At 38.9% G+C, this 25,083-nt stretch overlaps 1 protein-coding gene across 9 annotated transcripts in view; it reads left to right on the top strand.

Moving 5' to 3' along the window:
* The window catches only part of MEIS2 (Meis homeobox 2), a 261,354-nt gene extending 241,589 nt beyond the window's left edge, over positions 1-19,765 (top strand). For 3 of the 9 annotated variants that reach the window (XM_006141703.3, XM_006141704.3, XM_006141710.3), the window contains 3 exons: positions 14,125-14,183; positions 15,534-15,644; positions 18,344-19,765. In XM_006141703.3, coding sequence (XP_006141765.1) covers positions 14,125-14,183; positions 15,534-15,644; positions 18,344-18,630 — 457 coding nt within the window. In that variant the 3' untranslated portion in view covers positions 18,631-19,765. Of the gene's footprint in view, positions 1-14,124; positions 14,184-15,533; positions 15,645-15,977; positions 16,074-18,343 lie in introns of all 9 variants that reach the window. The other 6 variants (XM_006141708.2, XM_006141709.2, XM_006141706.2 and 3 more) reach the window with 3 other exon arrangements.
* The last annotated feature ends 5,318 nt before the right edge of the window (positions 19,766-25,083 follow it).

Here is a 25,083-nt window from a genome sequence, read left to right as displayed (position 1 = left end):
ATATTGACTAGATGGCTATTTAAAGGGCCATCCCAGGCAGAAGGGATAGCATGGTCCTAATTAGTTAGCATATTACATTTAAACTTATTCATTGCCATTGTGTTTTGTTGTATATTACCTGACTCCAAAGAATCTGTGGTACTAACACCAATTAGGAGATTAACATATTTTAAAATAATTATTTAACTTTTATTTATTTATTTTTAATTTGACCAGAGAGGGACAGAGTGAGTGAGAGAGAGAGAGAAAGTGGGAGAACAAGCTGCCAGGTCCAGGACTCGAACTGTGGTAGTGGTAGGCCATGTAGGGAATCGAGTGCCCCCAACTATCACACGACCCGCCCGTCCCGGAGATTAACATTTTTAATAGATGGTGCTGTTACCTTATAGTATAAAAATGGAGATCATTCAAATGTCATCATTTCTATTTCTAAAAGTTAAACAACTTCAGGAAATTCTGATAAATGTGAAATTTGACTATACTCTAAAAATCATTTCAAATCACAATACAGTGTTTGCTTCTTTGCATGTTGGAGATTATAGCTTTGTGTGGGTTGTCAGACTCAAAGGTTATGTCTTTATTTCTCAGCAAATTGGGGGGGAATCTACTAACTAACCCTCTGAAGCTCAAATATTTAAGGACTAAAGCAGATGTGTCATAACTGCTGGTTTGCTAGGTCTCTTGTGGTTTATAAAGATATATTTTATGTCTTTTATGATTACAGGATGATGCTAAAAATTTTGTGGGTAATAATACCGTCACATTGGAAAGACGGCATATAACATCTCTAGAGAAGATGCAGAATGCTACCTGCCTGTCAAACCAAAGTAAAAGATGTTTAATTTGTCATTAAGAAAAGGCAATAAGGGAATTTTATTTGGGATGAAGTCTTTGAGATTCAAACATCATAAATGTGAGGATATTACTCATATATTTATGAATAGAATTTTTTGCTTCCTGACATAATGGAGTATGTTTTAATAATAATTTTGAAAGATGATTGTTAGATGGATAGCTGTTACAACTGTAGTTTATTTAAAGTGACTTAAAAATTTTTTGGATCTTTGAATCCCTCCCCCCACCCCCACTGGCACCTTCTCTGGATGCCAATATAAACTGGTTAAATAGCATTTGGTTTAAACAGAAAGAATGTAGCATCTATGCATATTTATGATATTTTGTTTGTTGGATCCTTTTCTTAATATTACTTGACTTTCTGTGTTTTAATCTCATTTTTCCGTATTTTGGGTTGGAGCCACTCTAAAGCTTAACACCTAGAAGATTTCTCACTTATGATTTCTCTTTAAAAGTGCTAAAATCTCAGCCTCTCAAACAAGAGACCAAGCTACCATTTAAAGAAAGCAGTGGTGTTGATAAAGGGCCCAAAGAATGTTGCCACCTTCCAAACGTGTCCTCTGCTGGTCCCTTCTTTTAAACCAGCAGGAGAATGGAAAAGAAGGATAAGAGCCCCCGTCCAGGCAAACACTTCTGGAATGCCAATCTGGTCTTCTGAAGTATCCCCCACTGCTTTAGAAGAAGGAACCCCCACGGACAATTGAAAGGGCCCTGGGGACATTCACATGCATAGCATCTTCCCTCCAAGTGGCTTCTGATTGCTGGTGTTGGGGTGGTTTGGCCTGAGCTGAAGAATGGAGACTTGAAAACCATTTGTTTCCACACCATTTTGGGTGAAGTGCCATATTTTTCACCTTAAAAGCCCATTTAAAAAGAAAAATATGGTTTGAAAGGAGGACACAATTTGGAAGCCATTGCACTTAATGGAGGCCCTTTAAAATGTAACACTTTGTCCTATCAATTCTTTTCCAAATTAGTTGTCACTACCCAGAGAAAAATCCACCCTTGATTTTCTTATGCTATTGTTTAAAAATAGTCTTATACATATATTTTCTATATCCAATTTTGAAAACTCTCTGATAAAATCCACTATTGAACCTACCCTTGTTAAGCATGGAGTGGAAGATGATTTGTGTAGCAACACACAGGTGACACTCCTGTAGCTGTCATTGGCCTTTGAATAGTCACACAAATTATCTCAGAATTAAAAGCAAAAACAAACTGGACCTAACAGACAAAGTCATGGCCATTGTTTTGTTGTTGTTGTTGTTAAGCAACAATTGACTTGGCCATGGCCAGCCATGATCTGATAAAGGACTGTAAAGTCTAGAGGATATATGAAGAGAAAGTAATTTTTTGATTTTGGAAGCAGACCAGCAGCTTATTATACATGCTGCCGCTGCTCTGGAATATTCATGTAGTTTTGGAAATGTGAAGAAATCGGAGGTGTTTGAAATACAGCACTCTCTTCTAACCTTTCACTCTTTTTTTTGTCCTTTGTCTTGAGTGGCCTACATTCTTGTCAGCCTGCAAGTTCTACTGTCAACTCAAAGATAACATTTGGAAAATTGAATTTGCCCTTCCCCACCACAGCAAATAGGAATTTCTTATCAACTTCCTGTTTTCATCAACTGTATACCACAACATACCAAACATGGATTGTCAGGTTTATTCTCTGAGTATCTTTTGTATTTGTAGCTCTCATTTGCCATCTAAGCACAATTTATCAGCAGTTTACAAACCACGTATCCCATTGCTTATTCATTTCCATCACCTTAGTAAGAACTCCTTGTACTATTTTTTTTTTATTTATATTTGTGGGGGGTAGTCTGTGTGTATGGTATTTTAGTCAGTGTCTCTGTCTGGGTTCTGCCTGAACCTCCCGAGTAACTGGGACTACAGGCACAGGCCACTGCACCTGACTTTTCAGTTGGGGCCAACATCAATATAAGTTCATTTTATTTCCCTCATTTGCTTGTATTACACAAGTAGTTTTGTACCTTTTCAGCCTCTAGATGAACGTCAGTTCAGTTCAGTTCATCCTACACTCGATTTTCTAAAAAGATCTTCTTCAAAGGGTCAGCAGAGTGCATGGTGGTTAAGGTGCTGGATTCCCACCTGGTTGACAACCATTTGAGTCCCAGACTCGGCGACTTGAAAATCATGCCAGCATGTATGCATGCATGCCCAAAATCCCAAGAGAAAAAATGGAGAAGAAGGGATTGTGGCGTGGCCATCCTCCTGGGGGGGGAGGGGTGATTGCTCACTTTCTGTCTTTCTGTCTCAGGGGAGCATACACACGCTATGGCAAAAACAAAGCAAAACAAAAAGATCTTTCTCACATACCATAGTTTATTTTTTATCATTGTACCATTCAATAGTTTAGGGAATTTATCACTCAAGAACTTCTAGCAGCCTACCTGTTAACTGTAGCCATATTTTCCAGACCAAAAACTGAGATCCACTCTGAATTCAACTTCTCTACCCTCTCTTACATAAAATTGGCCCTGATCTGCACTGGTGCCTTTGAACATGACATTTCTATATTTTCTTCCCTTCAAATATTCTGTACTGTTAATCTAGCTCAACATTTCTTCTCCAAGACTTTAATGATTAACCTCCATCTTTTAATTACTTTAATTAATCCTATCACACTTATTTATTGAGTATGGACTATGCTGATTTATAATTGTGTGTGTTCTTGAATTGTAATTTTCAATTTCATTTTTTTTTTTGAGACGATTTTGCTATAGGGCACATGTGCTTGCCAGAAAGACAGAGAGAGACAGAGAGACAGAAAGCAAGGAATCACCCCCCAGGGAAGATAGCCATGCTGCAAGTCCCTTCTTCATTCTCCTCTCGGGATCTGGGGCATGCACACACATGCACCCGGTGTGAGTTTAAGCTACCGGGTCCAGGACTCGAACTGTGGTTGACTACATAGGAGTCCATTGACATAGCCATTATGCTAACTGCTGGTCCCTCAATTTCATTTTTTAAGTGTGAAGAGAAGTCTCTAAAGGCATGACTTGCATTTTCAAATGTACGTGTGTGTGCATATATAGGTATATATTTATGTATATGTTTATACATACTTATATAACACTTGAGAGACTGAGTCTCTCTATATAATATATACTTTATATATATTATATATATACTATATATATATATAGTATATATATATGAGAGAGAGTCATCGGAAACCCAATGTATGGAAAGAGGGTCATAAAATTATGAATGTATTATATATAATTTCATATTACATTGTCTTATATTCTGTTATTAAACTTGTTTTTGGTTTATTGTAGAACGTGGAAGACTTATCAATGTACAGATTACTATGTGCCTTAAAAATGATTCATTCTATAATAATATTTTTAGAATTGAAAAAATAGACCTTACATTATACATGTTCCTCTCTACCTTGCTTTTCCTTCATATTTCCTACCTCCCAGCTCTGCTGAAGCCCATTGGAAAACACACAAACCTCTGCAGAAAACATCTACTAATGTCTGAACGTTGAGGAGATAGACACTTAGTAACTTTTGACTTATGGAAGAGTAATGTAGGGTAAAGCAAGACCTGAATTCATCTCTGGCAGTTTATTGCCTGGTGTGTGTGTGGGTGACAGGGAGAGGGCTTCAAAATATTCGTGGAAAATGCCTATGATGAAAAAACTATGCATGGATTTCAAAATTATTTTGAGCCAAAATAAATTCACACTTTAATTTTATTTTTCCATGAACTTTTTAGTCCCCTCATGTGTGTGCACACAGATGTGTATATACACACAGAGTCATGTGCTTCCTAATGACATTTTGGTCAATGGATCTCATATATGACAGTGGTCTCATAAGATTATAATAGGCTCTATCGTGTAGCCCAGACGTGAAGTAGTTTATACCATCTAGATTTGTGTAAGTACACTCTATGATCTTTGCACCACAATGAGATCACCTAATGATAACATTTGACAGAACATATCCCCATGGTTAAGTGACATATGACTGTATATATGTACATATCTGCGCACACATATGGCTGGTGACTTCTCATAATATATCTCTACACTGTTATGTGGCCTACTCAGTTGATAGTTTGTCTTGATCTGCCAAATTTGTCCACAAAGAACAGTACCATTTGAAATCAGTTTAATATTTAGCTAGACAGTGCACACGGCCTATAAAGATTTTGTTGTTGATTTTGTTTCCCCTTAAATGTAACTCAGGGAAGCCCATGTCAGTATAAATCAGTGGTAATGAAATCACTATTAGGGCATCTTTGATATTGCATTTGCTAAAGCCTTTCTAGACATTTAACTCAGCTTCCAATGATTGATATTATAGACAGTGGGTAAACATTTTTGATGTATCTGTTTGCTCACAGATAAAAAAAATCTAATCTTTTTTGTTTTTGATTTGAAGAGGGTAATGCCATTGGAGAGGAAACAGTTCAAATGTGGTCATCATAGGTTGGTGGCAGCAAAAATAGAAACCCGCTTAGGGTAAAATTTGCTGTCAGGGAAAATGGAGCATTCTTTCTGAACTCAGGAACGTGTGGTTCATGCGAGCTTGCTTGTAGATGGTTGCTACAATAAGGCTTCTTTCATACAGGTGTGTTTATGCCCCAGGCTTGCTGGCCACAGTCCATTCCATTTACAGAAGCTGAATTAAACAATAACTACCGCATTGCAAAAAATGGTGGGGGTGGGGAGAAGGGGAGGGGGAAAGGTGAGCGTCAAAAGAGATGCCTGAGAGCTTTGTTAGGGCCAAGAAAAACCCTGTTGCAGTTGTCAGAGCTTGTTGATGTTGCTGGGAACGGCACTTTTTTTTTTCTCCTGGATTTTGTGGTTCTGCCTTAGGAAAGAAAGTAAAATAGAACGGAAGAACAAAGTCCTACTCTATAAATCAGCAGCTGCTCCTTGCCAGATCAAAGGAGTGACATTTTTGCTCCTGGACTACTTGTCCACTTGAGGGCTTGACAGGCAGCTAACAGCTGGCCTGCTAGACTGTATGGGAGAATCAGCCTACATCTTCTTCCGAGCAGATGACAAGCTAATCAGAGACATATCCATAGCACAGGGCATGTGAGTGCACCTTGATCTCTTCAAACATATCTAATACATAATTGCTAAACAGCTTGGTGCATTTTTGGCAAGTTAATGCTTAGGTGGTTTCCATTGAGGAGTAGGATAGAGAATTAATACTTCAATCAAAGGTGGTCATGAAAGCTAAAAAGACACTAGATTTGTTGGGATCTTCTCCTCTTAGACTGAATTAGTAAATGGCAAGGAAACATAATGGAAATTGGCTAAGAATGGATGTAACTGATTATCAAGTGACTGGTTGATTTTCAAAGCCTAGTGCAGCTATCATGTTCAGTTAGATAAACAGGTTATTGGAAATCGGTCATTTTGAAAATGTTTGCTCCTGGTTTCTATGCTGATAGAGTTGAACGAAGTTGTAGATGTATCTTCTGTGTGTGCAAAAGGTTATTTTCAGAAGCACTCTAAGGTGTGTAGGTATCCAGATCTGGAATTTTAATATCAGTAGTAAAACTTTCAAAGTAATTCAGTTTCTAGTTGATTTCCATCTGCAATAAATCATGTACAGGATGAGGTAATATACTACAACTTATATCTATTGACTAAGTATTTTATCTTTAAGAGGATAGATCCTAGATATGAATAGCTGAGGAAGTTTGAGTGTTTTCTCCTCCCTTGCTTTCAAGTAGCTTTGAAAGATCACTTTTATAGTGCATGATAAATAGCCACATATGAGTAATCTGATGGCATTCTGTAAGAGTAACAGTGCTTCAAAATCATAACCTGCTGGGAGATTTTGTTACATGCCATCGGGTATGATTACACTCATGGAATAGTGTTTATTGTTGCTCAGCATTATAAAGGAAATAAAAGATAATTCCCTATTTGAGGGGAAATTCTTCAAATATTTTTCTTTTTTTTCTTTTTTTTCTTTCTTCTTTTGGAGAGATTTTCACTATAGGGCATGTGCGCTCGCCAGACAGATAGAGAAAGACATAGAGCTAGAAAGGGAGAAATCACCCCCCAGGGGGGATGGCCACGCTGCAATCCCTTCTCCTCCATTCTCCTCTCGGGATCTTGGGCACGCACGCACACGCACCCGGTGTGAGTTTTAAGCCACCAGGACCAGGAGGCGAACCGCGGTCAACTACGTGGGAGTCCAGTGACATAGCCATTACGCTAACTGCTGGTTCCCTTCAAATATTTTTCTTAAAACACCTCTACTATTGGCTATATAATCCTTAGCCAAGTAAGACGCCAAATTTTCAAGAGCATGCTTAAAAATTCTTTTAATTATAAAAACAATCATACTTACTATTAAGAACTCAAACAGTATAGAATTATACAGAGGAAAAAAAGAGAGATATCTACCATCCTCTTCCTGTCTATTCCTGAGGGATAGCCTCTGTTAACAATTTCCACAAGAACATTTTATCGACTCAACTTTTCCTTTAGGAGATACAGATGGAGTAAAGTGAATTAAATTATTATAAATTGTTTGTTGCCCAAGGCGAGTGATTAAAAGACTGTTTAGATCTAAGACACCTAAAGAGATAGAATGTGCATTTTTCTCAGCTAAGATTCACAACTAAAACTTGATCTTTGCAAGTTTTGATTCTTAGGCAGAGTACTAGAATGTTTTATGTGGTCTAGAGTAAAGCATCTCAATCTTAAATGTGTATTGATCAGCTGGAGATTTTTTAAAATACAGATTCACATACAGTAGCAGGAGTCAAAAGTTGAGACTCTTGTATTCCTGCATCTCTAGCAAACTCAGCGTGATATTTATGCTGCTGGTTCATGGAATATACTTACCTATGGTAGTAGCGAGGATCTAGAGAACTGTTTAGCATGTGATTCCAAAATAGCTCACTCTGCTACTCAATTGCCTCCCCCCTCCCAGCAGATGCCTGAGCCAATGTCTAAAATCTCCAGCACAGCATTATAAATCTGGATTAAGCTGTGAGTTCTAGAAAGACCCTACCATAGGACACACACTACTTGTAAGAATGCAGCACATTATTACCTTGTTACCAACCCAGCATAGATTTGCTTAATAGTCACTCACTATTCTTAATTGTTACCTATGAGAGAAAGAACAGAGCTCTCAGAACATTGGATAGACCCATTTGACTGTAAGATACCATTTAATCAACCCTTACTATATGCCGGGCACTATGCCAAGGATCTGACATACATTATCTCCCTTAATCCTCAAAACAATCCAGGCCTAGTTATTTCCCCAGTTTATAGATAGAAAACAAAATGAGTGTTGGGAAAGTTAAAGAGACTTACCCAAAATTACACAGCAAGTAAGGGACAGAGAACGTGAGCTTTTGTTCTTCATCATGTTGCTCTATGCAGAGGTCCGAAATGTAGGACAGTAATTGAGAAGGGCATGCTCAAAGTACAGTATTTTAGTAAAGAAACTATGTGAGCCCCAGTAACTTTAAGGAAGAATTAGATGAAAGGAAGAATATTAGAAGAACACAGTAGAAGGCCATCACAGATGACCATCACCTACTGGATCATTTTTATCCCAGGGCGTTTCATGTCAGCATGAACACTCCGCTACTTAAGGCATATGCATAAAGCTACAAAATGTTTGTGATTCCAGATTAGTATCATATTTTCATATTATAAATATATTAGTGTTTAGTTTCTGTGTTTCTTTTTTTTTTGAGAGGTGTTTTTTTTGTTTTTTTTTGTTTGTTTGTTTTTTTGCTATAGGGCGTGTGCGCTCGCCAGACAGAGAGAGAGAGATAGAGAGACAGAAAATGAGAAATCACCCCCCCAGGGGGATGTCCACGCCACAATCCCTTCTCCTCCATTCTCCTCTTGGGATCTTGGGCACACACGCACACAAGCCCAGGATGGGTTTTTTTTTTTTTTTTGGAGAGGTTTTCACTATAGGGCGCATGCACTCATCAGACAGACAGAGAGGCAGAGAGAGACATAGAGACAGAGAGCGAGAAATCACCCCCCCCAGAGGGGATGGTCACGCCACAATCCCTTCTCCATTCTCCTCTCGGGATCTTGGGTACGCACGCACACGCGCCCGGCGTGAGTTTTAAGCCACCGGGTCCAGGACGCGAACCGCGGTCGACTACGTGGGAGTCCAGCAACATAGCCATTACGCTAACTGCTGGTTCCCGCCCGGCGTGAGTTTTAAGCCAACGGGTCTGGGACGCGAACCGTGGTCGACTACATGGGAGTCCAGCGACATAGCATTACACAAACTGCTGGTCCTAGTTTATGTGTTTCTTGAGGTGTAGTCAAATCAGCCATTCTAGCGAATTATAAATTAAGCTGCAGTTCAGGGAAATTAATTATAATCTGTGAATGTGTCCCCAAGTAGCCTGTGAAATCTCATTCATTTCCTTTACTTCGCTCATAGTTGTCTGGCCATGAGAGAAAGGCTTACATTTGTGGCATGATAATCCTCTGTGTGACCAAGTATATGTTTTAAGGTATTCACTGATTTATTAGTATTTGAATGTATTTTACTGAAAAGACCCTACTCTTGGGCATAACACAACACAGAAAAAGACCTGTTTTCTTTTTTTTTTTCATAAAGAAGAAAAAAAATGGAGAAATCTGATAACTGACTTGCCATGGTTGAAATTTCGTTGTTTGAAACACTGACCAGTAGCAAGCTTTTCAAATAAGCACCAGGCCAATGAGTCCCATGGCTGAGGAAAGTGGAGAAGCAGAGCTTTTTCATTTTTCAACAGGTCCCCAGTCACCAAGCTACCTACAACACCTTTTCCAAATTGAACTGGTCTCTCTTCAACAGTTCAGCCCCTTCCTTGTCCAAATCCACCCATGCAAAAGCTTCAGTTTTGGAGACTGTTGATTTCTTCTCAGAGTGTTCAGGCTGGCGGCTTTCCAGATGACTCCACAGAGGCCCATACTCTCTAACAAAAGGAATGCTGCCTAAAGGAGTTGGTTACCAGGTGTGGCATGAAGTTAGTGAACCAGAAAGAAGGGATTTATCAGCCATTTAAAAAAGGGGGCGGGGGAAGAGAGAAAGAAAGAAAAAGAAACCAACCAACAATCAGGAATGACACCTAAGTCTACTTCTATCAATCTAAACTATGCTTTGGAGTGAAAAGACTTTAAAAGAAAAAGCATGATGGTCATCAGATTTCAGTTGCAGAAAACTATGCAAAACTGGAAAGTTTAGATTTTCTGAGGCAGAGAGGGTGGGGTGGGAGGGGTCCCCCAAGGAGACATCTCTCCAGTAAGATAGTAAACTGAGATTTCAATGATATTTGCTATTTGGGATTTATTCTTTTTAATGTATTCTTTTTCCATCTTTGAGTTGACTCAGAAAGGCCTCATGATTCTTGGAAAGTCATTGAATTTATTTCTATAATTAAGTTATTTTTAAGCTCACAGTCTTAGTATATAATTTTTAAGGATCACACATACTAATGCATTTTCTATTTAAGTAAAATTTAGAGAGAAAGTAGATAGTCTCCGTGGATACTCTCCAGAGCTTTTGTGTGAGCCTGGATACTAACTTGTGTTCAATACAAATCAATGGAACTAGTACACTTTAGGGTACTCATTCCCTAAGGAGTCACTAATGAAATTATCTGTAGCCTTTCAAAAAAAAGTCACAATGAGGCCAATGAAAATTTTTTTCTAAGTGAAATCTGGATAAAGCACTAGGCTTATCCTAGCACATTTTACACAAAATTGTATAAACCTCAATGTTTTAAAAACTATTAATACTAGAAGACTTTGTAACTTAAGGTTAAATTGTTGATACCAATAAAAAAAAGTATATTGTATGTACGCAACTTCAAAATCATTCTGGGATGACATTAAAACTTAGAGAATTTTTTAATATCAGATACAGATGAAAAACCTAACAGTCTTTGGATTGGAAATAACTTGTGGGGGTTTTCATTAAAGTTGGGTGCAGCTTGCTGCATTTTGGTTAGTTGGATGTCTTCAGCAATTTTTCAAATGTTTTGGGTTTGGCAAAGTCCAAAATGTTTTTTGCCAAGACCCTCTTTTTCCCCTTATTTTTTAAACCCGTGTGAAATTCAAGGATAACTTAATCCATATGTGTCTGATTCATTTACACTTAACTCATCAAAATGTTATTTTGTAAGACCCATTTAATATCCAAGAAACTTTTTGAATCTTTTTAAGACAAGTCTTTTGCCTTTGAACCAGCAAGTTGCATTTTTCCATATGAATGGAGCTTGGACCTTGAAAGATTGAAGATGAGTTGACTTTCAACCTAGATTCTTCAAATTTTAAGTAGAATCAAAACTCGATAGTCTAGTTACTACTTGAGCACTAAAAAATAGTCATTTTTAAAACACAGATCAGAGGAAGTGGGGGGAAATTATGTCATATAATTTTGAGGGGTGATAGGGAAATATCACTTTCAAACTATTAAAGTAATAGAAATTATTTCTGGTTTGATTTGTTTAACCTATGTTTCAAATGGCTCCATTTTATTTATGTCAGTGTATTTCCTAAGGGTGGCCCATGGGTCATCAGCACTGGGGGTGGTAATTTCATTTTATAACTGACAAAAGTTTTCTTAAAGTCAACTCATTAACTTTTAACTTTAATAATAACTTTGATGGTATTAATAAGTTATCCCAAGATCACGGGAGTTGACAATTGGCAAGAGTTATATGTTAAGAGCTTTCTGAAAAATTGGGGCCCATATGTTTTTAAAATTCTGTGTGATTTGAAAGAATGTGGTAAAATGATGAATCTGGCAAGAATCCGCACTATGGATCGAAAACATTGTTTGAGAACAAAAATCCGGAGACGCTAAATGAAGCCCAAGTGAGAAAAAGCAAAATCTCTATGACCCTTTGTAAAAAGGATCTAGTGAAACCTTCACTCCTGTTTGTTCAGGAGAAGTGGGCAAAGAAAGGCCATTGCCATAACTGCTAGTGAACACCCAGGCCATGCCATGGTAACTAGTTGAAAATGTAATAGTGAAGTGGCATTTCCAAGTTCAGCGCTTCTATAAAGACCTGCTAGCACACAGAATGCTTTTTTAATGTTCTGCATTGTTGTTTATCCCCCATTGAACAACCTTCTGAGAGGACCCCGTTTTTTTACTAATGTAAACATTCTGACTAGTATCCAAAGAAATGACCTTTGAGTGAACCTCTAACCTTACCCGTAATTATTTGTTTGAAGACAGTGTGGAGTTCTCCTGCTGAGAACTAAGAACCATGATGCCTTGCAGCTCTGTGAGTAAGGGAGTGTTTGGGAGAACTGGAGAGAGAGACATAAATAAGGGAACAACCTCCAGATGTAAATAATAAAGAGGAAAAGGGTGAAATTAAAAAGGGAAAAATAGCCATTCCTTTTACCCAAGGAGTTGGCCTATAGGAAAAATAAATAAATAAATAACAACAACAGGATTAGTAGCCCATAAAAAAGAGGTAAAACCCCTGCCATGTGTGTCCTCCATTAGAAACTTCAAGAAGAGGAAAGGCTTCTCTGACTTTCTTGAGTTTCTCTACGGGTCTTACCCTGAGCTGATAAAAAGAGTTCCTGGGGTGAAAATATCAGGTCAGTTATCCTTGGTCCCGGTCAAAGCAGTAGGGGAAGAGTAGATAATTAAGTTCCTTTTCTGATTTGAGGGGCCTTCTGGAAATCTTTGTGATCTGGTCAGATCTGCCTCGCCAACACTTCAGGTGACAGGTGGGAGTAAATAACCCGGTTTCAACTCTCCTTTTGTTTTCACCTCTGCGTTGCCTGCCACTTTTTCTTCCCCAATCCAGAGGGGCTGTAACATTTTTGACAACTGAGCTATGCTTTCTTAAGTAATAAAGAAGTTCATTGTTTTGCAAACAAACACCATATGCAAAAGACGCCTTTGGTTTTCTTTCACCACTATTCCTCAGTTTAATTGTATTCCCTCCAGAGTGCTCACAGGAGGCCCTGAGGAGTGTAGGCTGACTGTCCTCAGAAGGGATGTCAGCTTCATAGGAGCACAGAGCTGCCAACACACACTCGAATTTTTCTGGCTAATTTCAAAGAATGAGTTTTCAGTTCCTGCCTGTGGCCCCCACGTGGACTCATTAATCATTAAGTCCCCCCACGCTTAAGATTTGAAACTGGAAATATTGAAAAATGTTATCAATGGGTATATTTTTAAGGAACAGCTAGATAGCTGTATACTCCCTACCCTTCCTTCCCAAATCCACAGCCATGAATCCTGTGCATAAGCTCAAGTGTGTGGGGAATACACATCATTAAATGCACAGGGACAAGGGGAACTCACAAATGGTAGAAAATTGTTTTGTTTTTATTAAATTTGGAGAAATAAAGGAGATTTCTTATCATCTTACTCTGTTTGTACATGAATATTTGATGGGCATTATTAAACATTAAAGTAACACGAAGTAGGCACTTATTTTTGGATTTCCCACAAAATTAGATCCAGGCTTCTTAGACGAAGTAACTGCTTCTCCTTTACATTCCTGCAATTCAGTCACCACCTGATTTGAAAACGTTTCTTGGACTCTAATATCAACCATGTGTACCTGAGGCTCTGTCTCTCTAGTGGGTTGAAAGGTGGCTGGGTTTATGGTTGGCAGTTACCTTATCCACTGCCCTGGGTGTCCCAGCTTAGGCTGGAAAGGCCGCCCCCAGCTGGCACTGACCTCTGAATGACCCCTAACTTTACAGGCTTAAACTGCAGGAGTTGCGAAGAGCAGAAGTCTTTCTGGCCAGCACTTATTACTGCTGTGTTGGTGATAAAACTTCAGACAGCCTAATTGATGGCTTTGCTGACCTAACAATACCTTGTGAAAGCGAGTGCCAGAGCCTGGTCTCCATTTATGACCAGCTGCAAAGGGGAAGTTGGATCTCCCTATGATGGGGAGCCTGGGCAAAGGGGGAAAAAGCTTCCAGCCTGGGAGCATTAACCAGATTCCTGCTTGTTCAAGAAGCAGCAGCACAATTGCAAATGAATACAAGTTTTTTCATGGAGAACTCTTCTCCCTCCCTGAGCTTTTTTAGCAAGTTAGCTTGGAGTTGGCGGAGCAGTGACGATGGAGATGATCCAGCCAACTATTTTAGAAACTCAAAGGGAAAATTGCCTTTAAATCGGAAAGCTAATTTTCAGTAGATGCTGACTGTATTGTGTTCTCCACAGTGTTCATGCAAAGGAGTCTGCAGACCACAGAAACTGAGTTTGATGACTGGACTTCTCTGTTCCGTTTCAGGTTTATTAATGCCAGAAGGAGAATAGTACAACCCATGATCGACCAGTCAAATCGAGCAGGCAAGTTCCAACTGGTGTCTATATTCACACCACACAGGCACAAATCCTCATCAAGTTAGACTTACGAAGTTTCATCACCTAGTGTATAAGTACTTCCACCAGGCATTCTGGGAGAATTTTTTTTTTTTTAATGTCCTGAGAATTCCGCTCTAGGAAGCAACTTCACTAATTGGTGCTAATTGGAGATTTCCCACCCTGACTCTACTGAAACTGCTTTTTATTTTCTTTCTGAATTGGTAATTGGGCACAAGTATTAGTGCCACAAGCAGTTTGTTTGACTGTGAGCTCTAGAATTACTCCTTACTTGTCTGCATCCAATCATTAGCACACTCTCATTTTCTTGTTACCCACAACTCCTTGGTGTATGCTTTGCTTTCACTCCTGTAGCATCCACTGTTAACTCATTGTATCCATTCATTTGCTTTGACTATTCATAATATTCCATTAAAGCTTGATGTGCTGCATTGCCAGCATTATTTTTTATTAAAAGATTATTATCTTTGTTTAAAATGCTTCCCATCCAACCCACTAAAATACATGTGGGCTTTTCTCACAGTTTCTCTAAAACAGTTATTATATGGCTCTGTCAGAACCATCCCTAATCACTTTACTGTGAAATAGGCATTTCCTTAGTTTACAGAGAAGTTGTGGTCTCCTGAATAAGGTTTATAGAGAAAAGCGGTTTTCCTTGTGGGGATGACTGTTGTCACTACGAACAAGGGTGCTAAGCTCGATGGCGATTTTAACTGTGGCCTCAGTTTACAGAATTTATGAAAATTAGTCATTCTTAGGCAGAATTTCCCCAGTAACTCTGAAGTACCATTCCACTGTTGGAAGCCAGAGTACCTATTGGACAGGAATATAAAACAATAGGAATATTACATTGACCATGTTTACATTTTTTTTTGGTGTGAGTAAAAAGGCAAATATTTGACTATTGAAAAACCTTGTAAAATTGTACTTAAGTCTCAAATGTTTCTGTATAGCATGAACATTTTTTAATAAGTCACCAGGATCACAGAATCCTAACTCGATGGCACATTGCCCTATTTATGCATTGGTATCCCTAGCTTACCCAGTCTAATCAAAAGAAGCAAGGCTGCAGAGGACAGCCGAGGAGGGCCCACCTGCTAGACTGGCTGGCTTAGAAGTTTCCTCCAGAACATTTCTTAAAGCTTCTCACACACCTTAACTCAGTCATTAAGAGCACACCAATAAGCCACACCCCCATTTGTAAAGCGCCAACCCCATTGTTGCTGTAACGTTTCAGTGCTGCAGCGGGAACAATTGCTGATTGTTTGGTATATCTTTTCTTCTTTCTCCTCTGTGTCCTCGAATGACTACAATCAGGTTTTCTTCTTGATCCTTCAGTGAGCCAAGGAGCAGCGTATAGTCCAGAGGGTCAGCCCATGGGGAGCTTTGTGTTGGATGGTCAGCAACACATGGGGATCCGGCCTGCAGGTAGGTTTGCTCATCCCTCCTCTGGGCTTCCCTGGGAAGGTCACCTTCGCCAGCCTTCTTCATCCACTCTACTCTCCCACTCTCCTGGTGGGTTTAACATTTGCCTGCTGCCTGCTCTGCCTGCTTCCTTTACGTTGGGTGGGGGAAGAACTCCTCTTTGGAAAAGAAAAGATTTTACGACAGTACCATTTACTTTGCCCCATACACATCCTTTTTCTTTTTTCTTTTTAAACCAAGGCAATAAGTGAAAAGGAATCTGAGTTTCCTCCTATTTTTTTGCCATCAATTATTGCTGATTTTCCGGCCTCTTCTCGGATTTTATCTCCTTTCTAGGACCTATGAGTGGAATGGGCATGAATATGGGCATGGATGGGCAATGGCACTACATGTAACCTTCACCATGTAAAGCAATCGCAAAGCAAGGGGGAAGTAAGTACAGTCGGGTGCGATCTGTCTTCACTATCACTTCGGAGACTTTATTTTATTTTTTATAATTTGCCCCCATTTTATTTTTCCTTGCCCATAACTGCATGCCTTTCCAAACTAAGGACCTGTTTTTAAATACATATCACCCATCTCTGAAGGCACAGGTGACAGTGGTGTGCACGTTTGAAAAGGCCAACTGACAAGCCTGCGTGTGTTTTGAGCAGGTGGGACTGCCTTTTAGCCTATTTACTGTGGCCCCAATGTGCACAAACACAGACATCAGGCAGATATTGGACATTTAAGAATAAAAATAACGTCTTGGGGGCACCAGTTGACTGAGAGAAATTAAGCAGGCTTCAATGAAGCGATAAAAAAAAAAGGAAAAGTAGAACTGTCCTTTGAGTGACATAAATCTGTCAGAATACGATTGATGCCCAAATTATCTTATATGCAAAGATGAAATGCTGCAGTTCATTATGCCTAGTCTAGATATATGACAGCGGTGACACCGTTGATTCTTCACTAGGGAGTCGGTGTGTTTTGATTATTTTTTACATGTGCCTACTGACTTTCGACATGAGACAGAAAGACAGGAAAGTCAGTCAATAAATTTAAAGGGAAAGACATTTAGGAGCAACTGAATATGAAGGAATGGATTTTTCACTGAGGCTGAATGGCTGCAGTTGGATTAAGAAACCCATTAGACTTTAAAGCTTCAAGTGTTTTTGACATCTGAAAAAAATTCAGAGTCTGCCAACAAGATATATCCTTTGCTGAAGACACCAGAGCATAAAAAAATTCATATAACATTGAAACTTCCTTGTTTAATGAGGCTGAATATAACAACACGTACCTTGATTAAATCATTCTCTATATGTAAATAGAGGCCAACATTTTATATGAGATCTCAGGGGGTCACCATGGCATACCATTGATGAAGCCAATTTCCTTCCTTCCTTCCTTCCTTCACTAATGCAGTCAAAAAATGTAGAAAGCAATGTTCCCTAAAACAGCTATAGAGAAAACATTTGCTCAGCTTGGATAATTCTTAATATAGGCCATATAATTTCTAGCCTATTTAATTACATAACATATTTTATGCTTCATGACCAATTACATTAATAGCTTAATACAGAAGAATATTATCCTCTCTTGATTTGATTATGCAGCCACACAATATGGTATATTTGGTACTTAATTATCATCATCCATTGAGCAGGCTGCTGTGGTAGAATAAACAGAGAGCTGGGACTATGCAGGCTGTGTTATTGTCTTTAGATGGTTTTGCCACTTCTGTTAATAATGGACTGCGGATCTACTTAACAAAATGACTGCAGCGTATAAGCCTTTAGATTACCAGCTTACAGTGTCAAAAACATCTGTTCAGCTTTTCAACTGTATGGACTGGAGGTTAAATAGAGGTGAATAAAGCTGTCCTTTTAGCTCTGGGGATGTGCAACAGTAAATATAATAGAACCTTAATTCAGTGTACAGGTAACTTATCAGCGAAATCGGAATCCTTCCATTCCTGATTTCCCAGTGTCTAACTCACAACTTGAAATTTTGTGCATTTCAGTTAAGAATTTCTAGACATGTTCCATTCCATTTTATCCCTAATATCAAAGCATTGTTTTGGGAGATTTTTCAGAAATAAATGACTGAGCATGTCATATGACCTTACATTGACTTCTTACCTTTGACCTTTACAATCTCTTGGGTGTACTGCTATAAGAATGCCTCTAATTCAAAAAGGGGGCTCCATTTTAAATATACATAAAAGCCCATCACTTCGAAATGAATATGCCATAATGTTTAGTAAAATAAATTTCTCATGAAGAAATATAGATATGATAAGATGTCAATTTTATTTTATTTTAGTACCTATAATTTTTGTCCATATCTATCCTAGCAACCAAGAAAAATAAATGATGTCTCAACAGTTAACTGATAAACTTGACTCAGAATTTATATTCTTATTGCATTTATCAAAGAAATGTACTGAATACCATTTTGAAAAACAGTTCCACTTTATGACATTTAGTTGCATTAAATATTTAGTTCTGTTGTGTTGCATTATACTGCTGTGCGATGAAATTAAATGCAAACTACAATTTGAATGTCTGCAAACATTGGCAAGAATCTGCAGCTAAATTTAGATATAAGATTTGCAGTGTCTGTTGTTTTTTTTTTTTTTTTCCTTTTCATCTTTGATGGGTAAAGTATAAAAATGTTTAGGAATTTGACCCGCTTTCTTTTTCCCTCTCTATTTTCAGGTTTGCAGAGCATGCCAGGGGACTACGTTTCTCAGGGTGGTCCTATGGGAATGAGTATGGCACAGCCAAGTTACACTCCTCCCCAGATGACCCCACACCCTACTCAGTTAAGACATGGACCCCCAATGCATTCATATTTGCCAAGCCATCCCCACCACCCAGCCATGATGATGCACGGAGGACCCCCTACCCACCCTGGAATGACTATGTCAGCACAGAGCCCCACAATGTTAAATTCTGTAGATCCCAATGTTGGCGGACAGGTTATGGACATTCATGCCCAATAGTATAAGGGAACTCAAGGGAAAAGGAAACACACGCAAAAACTATTTTAAGACTTTCTGAACTTTGACCAGATGTTGACACTTAATATGAAATTCCAGACAGCTGTGATTATTTTTTACTTTTGTCATTTTTCATCAAGCAACAGAGGACCAATGCGACAAGAACATAAATGTGAAACCATGGGCTCACTGAGACAATTCTGTCCATGTAAAGATCCTCTGGAAAAAGACTCCGAGAGTTATAACTACTGTAGTATAAACATAGGAACTAAGTTAAACTTGTACATTTCTGTTGATCACTCCGTTATGTTGCCTCAAATAGTTTTAGAAGAGAAAAAAAAATATATCCTTGTTTTCCACACTATGTGTGTTGTTCCCAAAAGAATGACTGTTTTTGGTTCATCAGTGAATTCACTATCCAGGAGAGACTGTGGTATATTTTAAACCTGTTGGGCCAATGAGAAAAAGAACCACGCTGGAGACCACGATGAACGCTTGGCTGAACCTCATCACTTGAACTCCAGCTTCAAGAATGTGTTTTCATGCCCGGCTTTTGTTCCTCCATAAATGTGTCCTTTAGTTTCAAACAGATCTTTATAGTTTGTGCTTCATAAGCCAATTCTTATTATTATTTTGGGGGACTCTTCTTCAAAGAGCTTGCCAATGAAGATTTAAAGACAGAGCAGGAGCTTCTTCCAGGAGTTCTGAGCCTTGGCTGTGGACAAAACAATCTTAAGTTGGGCAGCTTTCCTCAACACAAAAAAGTTATTAATGGTCATTGCACCATAACTAGGACTTTATCAGAAACTCAAAGCTTGGGGGATAAAAAGGAGCAAGAGAATACTGTAACAAACTTCGTACAGAGTTCGGTCTATTAATTGTTTCATGTTAGATATTCTATGTGTTTACCTCAATTGAAAAAAAAAAGAATGTTTTTGCTAGTATCAGATCTGCTGTGGAATTGGTATTGTATGTCCATGAATTCTTCTTTTCTCAGCACGTGTTCCTCACTAGAAGAAAATGCTGTTACCTTTAAGCTTTGTCAAATTTACATTAAAATACTTGTATGAGGACTGTGACGTTATGTTAAAAAAAGGTGTTAAGTCACAAAATGCGGTAATAAATATTTCATTTTTGATTTTTTGTTAGGCTTTTGTGTTTTTAATGGTTTTAAAGCAAGGTTGCACAATGCTGACTATATATGGTGTTAAAAGTGGGTGATAGTTTTTTTTCCCACTAGAGGTTAAGCATATTTGAAACTTACCAACACTTTCCAAGGTAATCATCAGTAGCTTTTCACTGTCTATTTGGTCTATAAGTTCTACCAGCAGACTTCTAAAACTTCTAAAGGTATGAAATTTTGTGCGTTTGTATGAGTCAGGTTGAAAGATCACCTTCAACATGCTCAGTCTCCTTTTTAGATGCATGGCAATTAAAAACTATATTTTTAGATAATGCTTTTTATGCTCATCCTCTGCTGGAATAAAGGTATTTTTTAGGCTTAATTTTACATCATAAGAAATAACATCTATGCTCAAAGGTCATTAATCTGCCTATGTTTTTTCCTCTGTCTGGCTTACTATTATGAAATTATGTTGAATATGTAAATTAATTAAAATTTACGTATAGCTGTTTATAGGTGAGTAAACCACTTCTTAGAGTTTGGAATTCTGAATTTAAAAGATTACTTAATCATGAATATAAATTTTATTATGGTGTCTTTATTTCAGATACTTTCATGTATGGGGATGCTAATGTGATGACTTGAGACCGAACTCTATTTTTTCCCCATGAAAACCAACAAAACAAACAATATAACCCCATTGTCAAAATTTTGTACAGCAGTCCTGAAAATCCATGCCATTAGCTTGTTGATCCTGCACAAACAATGCCTGCTCAAGTGTGCAAAACAGGGGGGGAAATGCATGCCCCCTCTACTTTTCAAATAAATATACTGCTACGGAATTTTGTAACTCCCAAATTTTTAATATTATGTTTTCAAAGGATAATACCATCAGCATTAGCTAGCTTTGTGATATCAGCTTGGTAGGGAAATAGTTTGTTATCTCAGCAAACTTCCACTTGGAAGAAATCCATAGTTGTATTATTAGGGGCTCTTCCATCTTTTCACTTCAGACAGCATTAATGGCCGTCCTATATATGTGAGCAAGGAAATAACTTCTATTGCATTGTATTATGTTTAGTTAGGTGGAATTGTTATATTTATCAGTTTAATTAGTGTACTGCAGCTTCAATAGAGGAATAACACTTTGGACACAAACTATTAGTGGAGAAATTCTGTACCACTTGGAAAAGAGAGATCATTTCCCTCCCATTTTGGCTACCCCATTTTATAAAATTCAAATATTTGCAGTTTTAACTTAAGTGTTCTATGTGAACTCTGACAAATTCCTCATTTGTAAATTAATTTTCATGTTAGCTGAGAGAAATATGGACAGTTTTCTTTCCTGTCCTCTCCAGAGAGTAAATGCTGAAAAGTTTACATCGTAGCGTCTCATGTTTAGGAAGTGTTTTATGAAATTATGAAGTTACTTCGTTGAAGTTTAAGCCCAGAGCTCTATATCTTTGGTTTTGATGAATAAAATCATTTCATGCTTAGTTTCTTAGCCAAACCCATATCCTATCATGTTAACCTTAACCCTCTTAAATATTTGAATAATAATTGTAATAATGTTTGTTTGCATTTCTTCACTCCTACCACCACCCCCATGCAAAGGCAGAGAGATGATAGATCTGGCCAATTTTTCTAATGACTTTTTTTATGCCACCTCGAAAGGCACTTGCTCCTATCTCGGGTTTACTATTTAGTATAAAGAGTTCCGATTTGGGTATATTTAAGAAAGACTCAGCTGTCAAAAGCAAAGAAACTGGGAATGGTGTTTTGACAACCATATAGTGTTAAAGGAAATACTGTAGTCTGAATAAAATTGCTTATGTTCTCCAAAACAAGAGTAATATAAAAACACTTTTTTATTTATATGGAAAAGCAAAAGCAGAAATAAATTCCAAAGGTTTCCCTTTCTTTAAGAAATTCTGAGAGAACTGCAGTCGCCATCTGTTAAGGGTTGGGAATTGAGCAAGAAGCCACATTTTAAAGGAAAAAGAAAGAGAAGACGAGGAAAGTCTGTGTCTTCCATTCCCCCCTCCCCTTCCCCACCCCCCAGGTCAGCACCTCCCCCCCACTCTCTCCAGCTCACCCTCTTTAGATTTGTGGAGAGGAGTCCATGCGGACCCTTCCTGCCTCCTCCCTCAGCTTTTCACTGTCTATTTGGTCTATAAGTTCTACCAGCAGACTTCTAAAACTTCTAAAGGTATGAAATTTTGTGCGTTTGTATGAGTCAGGTTGAAAGATCACCTTCAACATGCTCAGTCTCCTTTTTAGATGCATGGCAATTAAAAACTATATTTTTAGATAATGCTTTTTATGCTCATCCTCTGCTGGAATAAAGGTATTTTTTAGGCTTAATTTTACATCATAAGAAATAACATCTATGCTCAAAGGTCATTAATCTGCCTATGTTTTTTCCTCTGTCTGGCTTACTATTATGAAATTATGTTGAATATGTAAATTAATTAAAATTTACGTATAGCTGTTTATAGGTGAGTAAACCACTTCTTAGAGTTTGGAATTCTGAATTTAAAAGATTACTTAATCATGAATATAAATTTTATTATGGTGTCTTTATTTCAGATACTTTCATGTATGGGGATGCTAATGTGATGACTTGAGACCGAACTCTATTTTTTCCCCATGAAAACCAACAAAACAAACAATATAACCCCATTGTCAAAATTTTGTACAGCAGTCCTGAAAATCCATGCCATTAGCTTGTTGATCCTGCACAAACAATGCCTGCTCAAGTGTGCAAAACAGGGGGGGAAATGCATGCCCCCTCTACTTTTCAAATAAATATACTGCTACGGAATTTTGTAACTCCCAAATTTTTAATATTATGTTTTCAAAGGATAATACCATCAGCATTAGCTAGCTTTGTGATATCAGCTTGGTAGGGAAATAGTTTGTTATCTCAGCAAACTTCCACTTGGAAGAAATCCATAGTTGTATTATTAGGGGCTCTTCCATCTTTTCACTTCAGACAGCATTAATGGCCGTCCTATATATGTGAGCAAGGAAATAACTTCTATTGCATTGTATTATGTTTAGTTAGGTGGAATTGTTATATTTATCAGTTTAATTAGTGTACTGCAGCTTCAATAGAGGAATAACACTTTGGACACAAACTATTAGTGGAGAAATTCTGTACCACTTGGAAAAGAGAGATCATTTCCCTCCCATTTTGGCTACCCCATTTTATAAAATTCAAATATTTGCAGTTTTAACTTAAGTGTTCTATGTGAACTCTGACAAATTCCTCATTTGTAAATTAATTTTCATGTTAGCTGAGAGAAATATGGACAGTTTTCTTTCCTGTCCTCTCCAGAGAGTAAATGCTGAAAAGTTTACATCGTAGCGTCTCATGTTTAGGAAGTGTTTTATGAAATTATGAAGTTACTTCGTTGAAGTTTAAGCCCAGAGCTCTATATCTTTGGTTTTGATGAATAAAATCATTTCATGCTTAGTTTCTTAGCCAAACCCATATCCTATCATGTTAACCTTAACCCTCTTAAATATTTGAATAATAATTGTAATAATGTTTGTTTGCATTTCTTCACTCCTACCACCACCCCCATGCAAAGGCAGAGAGATGATAGATCTGGCCAATTTTTCTAATGACTTTTTTTATGCCACCTCGAAAGGCACTTGCTCCTATCTCGGGTTTACTATTTAGTATAAAGAGTTCCGATTTGGGTATATTTAAGAAAGACTCAGCTGTCAAAAGCAAAGAAACTGGGAATGGTGTTTTGACAACCATATAGTGTTAAAGGAAATACTGTAGTCTGAATAAAATTGCTTATGTTCTCCAAAACAAGAGTAATATAAAAACACTTTTTTATTTATATGGAAAAGCAAAAGCAGAAATAAATTCCAAAGGTTTCCCTTTCTTTAAGAAATTCTGAGAGAACTGCAGTCGCCATCTGTTAAGGGTTGGGAATTGAGCAAGAAGCCACATTTTAAAGGAAAAAGAAAGAGAAGACGAGGAAAGTCTGTGTCTTCCATTCCCCCCTCCCCTTCCCCACCCCCCAGGTCAGCACCTCCCCCCCACTCTCTCCAGCTCACCCTCTTTAGATTTGTGGAGAGGAGTCCATGCGGACCCTTCCTGCCTCCTCACTCCCCCCCACCCGCGCGGGCCTGTTAACAGGGAGCAGATTTGGGAAAGGGAATGTGGCTAATATCTGTAGCAGCTGTCAAAGGAGGGACCTTCCTTCAAAGGGACTAGACGGGGATCCTCCACAAGTTCCCCATTAGTCTTGCAGACCAGCAATTTGATAAGGAGCCCGGACCTCCGCTACAAGTTGCCACTCTGGTAGAAGGTGCAGTGTCTGGTCCCCTGGATGCGCCGCGGGGCCTGAGCCTTGCAGCCGCCGCACGCCGCCGCCCACTGAGCAGAGCAGGCTGGGTGCCGACCCACGTCCAGGAGCCTGGGAGCAGGCAGCGCAGCGGCGTGGGCGGCTCAGCGGGCGTGCACAGGGCCAGCCCGGCCCTCACCTGCCGGTTAGAGTTGGACAAACGCGCTTCAGACCGATGAGGGCAGAGGGACGAACATTACAGTTGCAGTAATCAACTGGAGCGCCGTCGCGCGCTGCCGGCGAGTCCCCTCGGGCCGGGCAGGACCGGGCCGGGCTGGGAGAAAGGTGCTGCGCAGGGGAAATGCGAACCTGATGGAGGAGGCCGGTCAGACTGTGATGAGAATGGAGACCGTCGGGCAGTGTTTGAAGGGAGGTTTTAATATTAATAGTTTCGGTGTAGAGACAGAAGGGAGATTGCGTCTACGGCTCCTCCGGGCAGACTGTGGGGGACAGGGATGATGGATGATCCGGCAGAGCCCAACAGCTCCTCCCCTCCAGCCCCAACAGTGTCAAAGCTACTTTAGCTGAAGCTTTAGAAATAAAATAAATAAACAGCACCCCCCCCCCTTTGCTTGGCGTACACCTCCACTCCCCACTCCCCGCTATCCGACATCGATTTATGGATCATTATGAATCAATTACTGCTCTCGATACTTTCCCATTGGCTTAAATAAAACAGTGGAAAGATGAAAACGTGGGGTTCGGTGGGGATTCCCCCCCCCACAGGAACTATCTCAAAATCCATTATCTCATAATCAGAAGCACCGGGTTAGGAGGTGAAGAGAGAAGGAAGGGGTCACCCAGTAAATAACTGGGTGGGGGCGACGCTGGGGAGGAGGATGTCGCCCAGCGGCTGCCTTTGTTTTATTTCAGATGAGTTTGGTTTGTTGCTTGGTTGTTGGTTTTTTTTTTTTTTTTTTTCGGGGCGGGGTGGGGGGACTCGGGTGAGAATTAGCTGCCTCACAG

The sequence above is a fragment of the Tupaia chinensis genome, unplaced genomic scaffold, assembly GCF_000334495.1.
Source record: "Tupaia chinensis unplaced genomic scaffold, TupChi_1.0 Scaffold000062_1, whole genome shotgun sequence".
NCBI classification, from domain to species: Eukaryota; Metazoa; Chordata; class Mammalia; order Scandentia; family Tupaiidae; genus Tupaia; species Tupaia belangeri.
This window is presented reverse-complemented; position numbering and strand designations above follow the sequence as displayed.